The sequence below is a fragment of the Mytilus galloprovincialis genome, chromosome 1, assembly GCF_965363235.1.
Source record: "Mytilus galloprovincialis chromosome 1, xbMytGall1.hap1.1, whole genome shotgun sequence".
NCBI classification, from domain to species: domain Eukaryota; kingdom Metazoa; phylum Mollusca; class Bivalvia; order Mytilida; family Mytilidae; genus Mytilus; species Mytilus galloprovincialis.
Window position 1 is genome coordinate 107,512,165 of NC_134838.1, and position 10,629 is coordinate 107,522,793.

The 10,629-nt window shown below is 31.1% G+C and overlaps 1 protein-coding gene across 1 annotated transcript; it reads right to left on the reverse strand.

Annotated features, from left to right (window-relative positions):
- Positions 1 to 580: 580 nt before the first annotated feature.
- On the reverse strand, positions 581 to 8,102 carry LOC143049694 (putative thiopurine S-methyltransferase). The gene is made up of 9 exons (XM_076223370.1): positions 7,927 to 8,102; positions 6,597 to 6,722; positions 5,226 to 5,318; positions 4,690 to 4,819; positions 3,827 to 3,879; positions 2,621 to 2,695; positions 2,097 to 2,182; positions 1,432 to 1,476; positions 581 to 916 (listed from the first exon to the last, which is right to left on the reverse strand). The coding sequence occupies exons 1-9, from the start codon at positions 8,025 to 8,027 to the stop codon at positions 801 to 803; spliced, it is 825 nt and encodes a 274-aa protein (XP_076079485.1). The 5' UTR covers positions 8,028 to 8,102; the 3' UTR covers positions 581 to 800.
- Between the last annotated feature and the right edge of the window lie 2,527 nt (positions 8,103 to 10,629).

Here is a 10,629-nt window from a genome sequence, read left to right on the forward strand (position 1 = left end):
TAAGTGATTGCACTGTGATAATCCTGACCTTCACATTTTTTAAGACGATTTTGAATGGTGGAATCCACCATTGTTTTTACCGGAAGTGTTTCTGTGGAGTTCAATTTCATAAAATTTGCATAAAGCGTGGGAAACTTTATCACATCAATGAAAAGAACATTTGACGATTCATGAATGGAATGTGAAAAACTATCTCGAGTGAACGCGATTGATAGTTTAGATTATTTTTACTGTTAACCGCTAGGAATTTCACCTGATGGAGACTATAGAAGTAACTGTGTAATATACCCCAAATCTAGGAGTACGGGCTTTATTGCAACCTCTTTGTCTGTTTGCCCATTCAACAAATTTTTTGTTGCATTTTTCAAAACTACTAAACAAATTTACTTTATATTTTGTCAGAAGCTTTATAATGAGTTTTGCTGTGTGAGCGGTTATGGATAGGTCAGATATCTACTTCCTGTTAGCAGATACTCTAAACTCTTCGATGTTGAATGAACAGAAAAAAGATATGGTAAATGTTACAAACTTTATTAAAAAAAACCACTTCATAACAAATATGAAAGCACCATTTTGGTCCCATTTTAAGGAAACACCATTAGTTTTGAAAAAATATTGGTACATAAAAATTAGGTATTATTCAATACAATACAAGTGTAAAATAAATTATACACATCATTTCTACATTGCAACTTGTTAGGAGGGAATAAATGTTTCAGATTAATGCAATTTGAGTTGAGTTTCGTCTTATTGATCTGGATAATGCAAAGAAATCTGAGTAAATAATGTCGTTGATATCGTTATTTCTTGAGAGTAATGACATGTAAACGTTCATTGATATAATCTAATCCCCATTTCTTGTGTTTCTCTTCCATAGCGTCCATAGTATCTACATCCTCTATATCACAATCACCTCCTACAATTAGTAAATATTGTGAGAAACTAAATTATAAATAATAAACATTATTTCCTAAATCAGATTATCTTTATTCCTTACTTTTAAAAGTTTACATCACACTGTTCTAACTCACATGATTTGTAATGAATGAAATATTGAAAACAAAACTAAATACACATCATGTGTGATAAATGTTGTTGAACTACACTTTTAAACTATTTTAAGCTTACTATAGTTTAAATTTTTTAGATCCCTTACGACAGGTGCTTTTTATATGGGGCTCATTCGGCTTTGTCTCAGCTGTAGAAGCATTAGCACTGCATGTGGGATTTGGCAGGAGGGGTTACTGTAAAATTTCTCTTCACTTTGTAAAATGGTTTTTGGTATATAAAAGCTGTTCCTTGAATTTGTTATGGTTTTCATCCTGACAAAATTTGACATGACAATTTTGTGCTTAAATAATGTGACTGTGATGTCTTAAATGCCAACGTAAATTGTTTTGTATGAATAACTTCGACTATAGTTAAACATACCATATAGAGACTGAATCTGTTCTACAGATACATAATGTGGTGGTCCTGAAAAAGAAAATCATTTATCAAATCAAATCACTCTTATATTGGGAACAGCAGTGCCAGAGTGGTGTAAGTATTTCATCTACTGTATCACTAGCCTGTTGACACTTCCGTTGTGAGGTTGAACCCTGCATGTGGAAGGTGAGTTAGACTTCAATCTTAATTGACTAGGATTGACAGTTTTCTGCTGAAAGTCAGCAGTTCTTTTTGGGCATTTGGCTTCTACTGCCAATAAGAGAAACTGACTACCACAAAATAATCAAAAACAGTAAAAGTTGTGTCAAACACCAGGAATCAATCAATCACTCTTATATTGATTGTCACTGAAAGTATAAAAAATGGTAGAAACATTGTAACAAATTCCCTTGTCAAGTTCAAACTGAATTTCTTTTGAAACTCATTATCACAGATAGATAATTTTGTGACAATGAAACTTTTTAATCCTGTGATTATTATTTGTAATAACTGCATTTGTGCACAAAAACAAAACTATTTACCACAGGAATGTGAATCTTCTTTCCATGTAAACAATTGTCTCCCCTGATTAAAACGTGTTTCAAATTATGTTTCATTCCTTTTCCTTGCTTGACTAACTGGTATGGCTGACAAAGAAGATATCTTACCTGGCCATAATTCTTCATTATAATCATAGGTATCTAACAAATATTGACAATCTGGTGCCATCAAGGACTTCATCAATGTAGAATATCTGTAAAGGTTAAATATATTGGAGACACAAACGCTTCATATCGACAAAATTCTTTACTTAAATTCATAAAATCAGTATTGTGTACTTTTATATTTTTAGTATTTAAAAAAATCATTTCAGTCAAAGAAAGCAGGGATACTTTATTATTTTCATAAAGTTTTATTCAATTTTCCTGAAAATAAAGTGAAACCTCAAGGTCTCAGAAAAGTTGTTTCAATATATTTTTTTTATGTTCTATTAAAAATAAATGCCTGTACTATATGCTCCTTGTGATTTTAAATAGTAAAACAACTTTCATATTTTATTTAATAAAATTGTCTGTACAGTGGAATCAGGATTTTAAAAACTTCATGACATAATAACTAGAGCATATTCAATTATGGTTAGACACTATCATGTAACCAAGAATTGTTTATTTATTTAAATAGTACTACTTACTTTTGTCTGTCTTGTCGATTAATTGCTACTAAAGATCCACGGTCCCAAATACCATTGAATTGTCCTGCTGTCTCTCTGTAAATAAAGAATATATTTATGCATGTAAATTTGTTGTTTTCATATATTGGTTACTTTGTTGTTTTCATATATTGGTTACTTTGTTGTTTTCACATATTTGTTATTCTTTTTTTTTTCCCATATTGAGTATTTGGTTTTTTTTCCCCATTTGGTTTAATTTATGTAGATTATAAGGTTTACTGCTTTAATATTGCCATATATCACCTGAGTTCTGCAATGTCATGGATCTACAATCTGTCGATACCTTTAACTTGGCATTGTACAAGGTCATGTTTTTCTCTGACCGTTAATGACGTCTTTACACTAAATCCATTGGATGTTGGATATGTACAGATTGATAGTTTAGTCTTAGATGCATTATTTTTTAGTTGTTATTGGCTTTGAACTAGCTGCCAGATAACTGTGAGTACTCCCAGATCTGTTCATTATGTCTTTTTGTTGTCAGGATGTACAAGTACCCGACAACATCCACTTGTATTTTCTTATACTTCGTTCTTATGTTGTACTGTTATACCTCTGTCCCAGGTTAGGGGGAGGGTTGGGATCCCTCTAACATGTTTAACCCGCCACATTATTTATTTATGTGCCTGTCCCAAGTCAGGAGCCTGTAATTCAGTGGTTGTCGTTTGTTTATGTGTTACATATTTGTTTTTCGTACATTTTTTTATATAAATAAGGCCGTTAGTTTTCTCGTTTGAATTGTTTTACATTGTCATATCGGGGCCTTTTATAGCTGCCTATGCGGCATGGGCTTTGCTAATTGTCGAAGGCCGTACAATGACCAATAGTTGTGAATGTCTGTGTCATTTTGGTCTCTTGTGGACAGTTGTCTCATTGGCAATCATACCACATCTTCTTTTTTATACTTATTGACAAGAAAATACAGCAAACAATCGAGAATACAATTTTTTTACACATAAAACCCAATATTAAATCTGATTATGGTGGTAGTTTCCAATCTTTTTTGGACACTCACTAATACAAAACAAGCAAAACTAGAAAACAATTTCATTACATATGGAAGTATTTTTCAGTTAGCAGTTGATAGTTCAATAGAGCCTATAAAGTTGGTATCAGATTCAACAGGATTACAAAGTGTTATCTTACTTTTTCAACGAGTATACTCACCTACTGAACTTGTAAAAATCACAGCAGTATAACATGATCTTTTTGTCCTTGCTCTGAAAATATTCATCATTAAATATTTCAATGAATAACTGTGCATGAATTGCGATGTACACAAACTGTTTAAAACGTTTTTGCCATATGTTGACATAGAATCCATAGTAAATAGTCGTGCCTGTACATATGATAGAAGCACATCAATACCTCACATAAAACAAGACCAGAGTTCAGAAAAAATACAGACAAAATGAACTATGCATCAAAGATTAACGAATCCTTTAAACATCAAGTGACTGATGCACTGATGTTCAAACATTTAATGCCAATAAATCAAGAAAACATCATGCACTATGGAACATCCAAAATATATGATTTTCCTTTTTGTTCCAATAAATATGCAATAAAAAATTTATTTTTTCAAAAATGCTGTGTACGTAACATGCAATTATAAATTTTTCTTAAAATACATTGAAAGTATATTTTAAATTACAAGGTTTCAAAGATATCTAATTATTAGGTATGAATCTCCTTATTTGTATAAGAAATAGTATAGCATTGTTTCAAAATAACTATGTGTCAGATATGTTTACCCTAGTCAGCAAAATACTGATTTAAAAAAAATCTTGACCACAAGAAGTGTTACTTCTCTATTGTTTTCAAGTTATCAGTTATCCCATAGGGTAAATTTTTGTTATTTACATTTTTATGTTCAGTTACATAATAGACAGAATAAGTATGCAGTTTAATCTGGTTGACCTGTTTGTTTTTGATTGACTTTTAAACCTGTATTAGTTGCATCACTGAAAGGTTTGGAAGAATGTATATCAAACCCACATTAAAACACATCTATATTATTAATGACCTACAGTGTACACTTTTCCTGAAAGGTTTTCAACTGGTTCTACTGTGTGTTCAAGGGAATGTTCCTCAAAGAATTCTTTAAAGGCCACTTCTGCACAGTCAACTCCAACAATTGTATGGCCTTGGTCTGCTAACCTGAAACATTGATGATTAACCATATAAGTTACAAATATCCTGCATTAGATTCAATGCACATAAGTATGTACTGGTTTCTGTTATAAAATAAGTAAATACGATTTGGTGATAATCTTTGCATTTAAACATTTTTTACATTCATGAATAAGTCTAAAACATTTTATAAATAACATTTATCAAACTATATTTTTCCATTTAATGTCAAAATAATTGTTTTCAATTAGATATTTGCATTGTTCATAAAGGAAATATACCAACATGGAAAACAATTTAATAGATATCATTGAATTTTTTAATTAATAGAGAAAATAAATGAATTCATCAATAATTCAAAGATACCATTTTCACAACTGATCACAACTGACTAAACAAAAGCAAACTCTAGCAACAAGGCAACACAATTTACCATTTCATATCCAATGATTTGCCACACAAAGGAATAAAAACCTTTATATTTTCTCTTTTGTTGACCAGTCTTTTCACATGTTTTTCAAGCATCCTATAATTGAATTAAAGTACTAAATGAAGTATGTGATGTTTATATACATGCATCCAAGTCTTAAAAGACTAACAAGATATAATGCATAAGTATAATAACTGCAACTTATTATCAATTTCATTATCACACTCTGTGTTGACCTTAAAGATAAGATTGGTGTGTATGTTACAATTGCATAAGGGAACTGATTTTATGAATCCATTTTACTTCCCATTGATTGATCACACTGTTGATTGCATTTCTGGTATTGTTTTGTATGGAGCTGTTTGTGGTTCATGTGATCTGTTTTACTGTGAAGTGGTTTGATTTCTCCTGTTATCCATCTGTCCAACAACTGTCCATCCATCAGGTCTTGTTAACACTCTCACAGGTATAATTCTTGCCAGATTTTCAGAAAACTTACACTATAGGTTAATATCAGCAATATCTGGGACAAGTTCTAAAACGGTGGACTAATTTTTTCATATACACGTATTTAATAATATCGGTAATTCCGGTATATTTTCCCTTTGATCTTACTGCCTAATATTTTCGAGTATCAAGGTACTGGCTGTATCACTGAAAATATTAGGCTATACATTGTGTGACGTCATAATTACCGATAAACAGAATAATAGGTAGTTTCATTTTTGATGCTGACTATATCATGTGGAATATCTCAACTCGCCCTAACAGGCTCGTCTAGATATTCCACATGATATAGTCAGTATCAAAAAAACGAAACTACCTATTATTCTATATTTATCAAGATCATAACTCTTAAAAAAAAGTTGATAGACTATCATCTTTTTTTAAGAGTTATGATCTTGGGAATATTAAATATTTGAAAAATGGCCTCTTTAGCACTCTCAGGTGTACAACTGTTGTCAGTTTTATATAAAACTTATACTATAAGGTATTAGCAATATCTGAAACAAGCAGAAAAATACATGAAACAAAGTAACAGACCAGAAGTAGCAAAGTATTTATACATCCCCATAACAAAAAAAATCTTAGTACAAATCTCAAAGTACTTTCAGATACTTACAGCTAGTTCAAAGCAAATAACAACTAATAAAAAAAGCATGCATCTAAGAATAAATGTCAATACTATTTTTTTTATAGCTAAGAAATGCCATTGGGTTAAAAATTTTGTTTCTTCTGTTGATTTTCAGAAAAGCTTTTCATGCATCAGAAATAACCAAATGGTGCTGAAAATGTTGAAAAGAGATAAATAGGCTAATATCACTTCAGTGATTTTACACTTTTTTGGATAACTTGTTCAATAATAAATCTTACACATTGATATGGTCCTTGTGAAAACCAATATTCCTGTTTTTCCATCTTTCGTTCCATCCTTCTGGATCTAATTCAGTGAATTTGTTAGAAGCATCTGAAGTTTTTTGATTTTCTGTCTTGTCCTGCCTGAATTGATATAAAATATACATGTAAATTACAAATATAATAAGTTTCATGTTTACTTGTAACATTCTTCATAATCTACAACATCAAATAAAGAGCATCAAACATCTTCTTCAAGTAAGAATTAGATTTTGAAAAAATGTTGAATATCTGCTAGACAAATTATTCCAGGAAGTGGAAGCAATAAAAGCATCTGGTTCTAAAAAATGGTGGGGTTTTAATTTATTTGGAGAAAATTGGTCAACAAATGAGAAGGTTATGCTGTTGTTGAAATAATAAAATCAAGAAATCAAGGAAAATGGACTTTTAAACATGTGCACTTACATCGGTTGCAGTCAGGAAATAAATATAAGATCTGTATGACTGACAAGAGGAGACAGGTCGCTTGCTGAGTGTATAATACATGATTAAGAGGTCGAACCAAGTCGAATTTTTCTTTGGCGATATAAAGAAAAAGTTTTAACCAAGATTAAAAAACATCTAGAAAAAAAAGGGAATGCGTCCATGGGACACACATGTCGCCCCCCTCATGCATATAAAGTTTTAAAGAGACACAACTCTTCACAAGATAGATAATTGAATTTAACAGCTCTCACTTCATATTGACACTGAAAAAAATTATTGATAGCAATACTCTTACCCATGGTGGCAAAACCTAATTAAAGATTTTATGTTCAGCACAACAAACAAAACGTGAGAATCTTACTTTATTTTGAAACAATGAAAAAACATGTGGTTATAAGCATTGTGTACAAGATTAAACTTGTACACAATGCTTATAACCACAATACTCAGATCAGGTTTGACTTTTGGTGAGGTCACTTTTACCGTTCTAGAGTTATGCCCATTTACAAATGGAAAATTGCTGACTTTTTTGTTTCGTTCTGTAACTTAAGTTTGCCTCCAGCAAATGTTATGCAACTTAACCACAATGTTTATTACCAAAAAACACATGTCAGGTTTGAAATTTGGTTGGTCACTTTTACTGTTCTAGAGTTATGCTCCTTTACAAATGGAAAAAATTGCAGAAGGACAAGGGTAAAACTAAGTGATGTCCCCTCAGCTATGGAGGGGGCATAAACAGATTTTTACAAGTGTTGAAACTAGTAACACCAAGTCTAGGTACCCCCATTTTGACCCTCATCTATGGCTATCTTATCTATGATTTTACGTACTAGGCCTATCTGAAAATTTGATAATTTCGTACCAATGATACGCCTTTATTTGTGTTTGCTGGAGCATTGGGAGTGACTGAACGAACTTTAAAGATAAAAGTTTCTTGAAGCTGCTAAATCGACGCAAAATCATAATTACGACAGGCTTCAGCTTACCAGGAACATAAATACCGTTCCCATAGCTTACTTACATATCAAGTTTCAATCTGTGCTAAAAAATGACCTTAGTAAATAACACTTAGATCAATGTCGGATACACAAATATCCGTAAATCGTTATCGCATGTATCTTGAATGGCACTTGACCAATGGACCCCTTTGTAAAATATATATGCCCGGGAGTGTTTCTAGGCATACAATGCACGGGGTATATTCCAAAGAACTTTGAACCTATGACGACCTCTTTGACCTGTGACTATTATTCTAGTTAAACAAATACAAATACTTATGAGCACAAACTCATCAACACTAAATTGGGCTGATGGTATATTAATTACATACTTGATCATACATAATAAGTATTGTAAATAATGACTATATTTATATGTAATATTATAAACAATGACTATGAATTAAAGACATTTAATATTTATGTATGCAAAGAAAGCTGTTGTTTCTGCATATACGGAATTCGATTTACGTATATATACTTAAATCGAATTCGGTATATACAGAAATAATTACGTATATATAATTCCGTATATACGTAAATCGAATTTCGTATATCTATAATTATTTCTGTATATACGGAATTCGATTTACATATATAAGTAATTATTTCTGTATATATATACAGAATTCGATTAATGTATATGTTACAATAAATAGGTGAAATTAGGAATTACATGTAATTACTAAAATTTAGGAATTACATGTAATTCCCGATGCACTTAGTAAATACAAGTAATTCCTAAAACGGCCCAGTAATTACTAATTTTAAAATAAATTTTTACACCTATTTACTAATTGTTAAAACAATGTTGTAATATGGTCAGCTGATCAAAAGTTTTGGTAATACTAGGAAATCAGTGAGTACTTTTAAAAAGTGATCAGCATAAAATGTACCTTTTTGCTATAGGTGCATTAGCTACGAGATTTGAAAAAAAATATGTGATTTTTGTTGTTGTTAAATCATAAATGAAAATGGTAAAGTGAAATTATATTTCACTTTCAGCAGCCTATCAGTTTCTATTTTGTTAAATAAGCTGAGAAACATGGTTGATGAGTTGTGTACTTGGAAGTTAATTATTGGACCTTATTGAATACATATTCATTTGACCCTCAATTCAACCCCTAGCTGGAGATGGGTTACCGATGTATTCAGCTATCAAAATGGTAAGGGTTTCACAGAACCCAGTGTCTCGCCTTCTTTTGTTGTGAGTCGCAGGCTCAACAAAAAACAGGAAAAAAAATATTAAAGTTTTCCCCTAGATACTGGCTAGTTCTGTAAGCAGCTTCTGTCCAAATTTGGTAAAAAATCAGGATGGTTTTATGAAATCCAATAAATGTTTTAAAAACTTTAACTGCAGAGTGTATGTTATGTTAACTGAAAAAAACTAGTCCGTTTTTTATAAGAAAATATACGAAAAAAGATTTTTTTTTACTAACTTTACTTCTGGATATTATCTTATGATCATAAACAAGCTTCTGTCCAAGTTAGGTAGAAATCCGGGATATTTTGAGAAGGTTATTAAAATTTAAAAAGCTTCGACCACAGTGTGAATGTAATGTTAACCGTCATAAAAACTAAGTCTATTTATAAGTAAAATACGGAAAAACTTGATTTAATTTGACCAAATTTACTTCTTGAAATTTATTTTTTGATCATAAACACATGATAAATATAGATTTTTCCACTGCATCGAGTGTAATACGATATTTATCCACTCGAGACAGTAGAAATCCAGGATAATTTAAGAAAGTTATCAAAATTAAAAAAAAACTTGAACCACAGAGTGAATATTTGTGGACGTCACTGGCGCCAGCGGCGGAATTAAGGGTGGTTCGCTAAGTGTCGCTTTTGCAACAAAAGTAGCAGGCTCGACGAAAGGGAAAATAATGTCAAGATTAAAAGTCAAAGAAAAGGGATAGACCATTTAGTTGACTTATTCAATCCACAAAAAGATTATTCTTTTTCAGGTAGAAACGATGATAAAATTTTGTTGCAGGTATATAAGCTTCAGTTTGGAGGTCTTGAAAAACTCATAAAAAAGAGACCCACATGCAGAAACACGGAAATATGAAAATGTGACTCTTAACGCCATCAATTTGTATAAATTTGCTTGTGAAGAATGTCATCTTCATCGCAAATGTTTGACAAAAGAAGTCATAGTTAAACCTATTTTGTAAAAGAAATTTAACTCATGTCATTGGCCAAGTTGAGTTGCAAAGTATGCCTGTTGGAGATTTGAATTTAACAAAATTATGAGATTTTAAGAATTATCAAAATCATTTATCCAAATTTGACATAATCTAATGTATATCTTAAAAAAGAGCTGGCTAAGTTGCCTATAAACTTCTAAAAATGTATTTCTCAATTTTGGATTGATATCATGACATTGTCTTGCACGCTGAAAATGATTTTTAGGGAGTTTCAAAACTTATAAAACAACCATTTTCAAGTTTAAATTCACAAACACTAAAGTGTATGCACTTTTAATGTGCCTTATAATCCCAAATCCTTAAGTAAGCCCTAAAAATCCCTACCCCTTTACTTTCTTATTTGATATCTTGAAT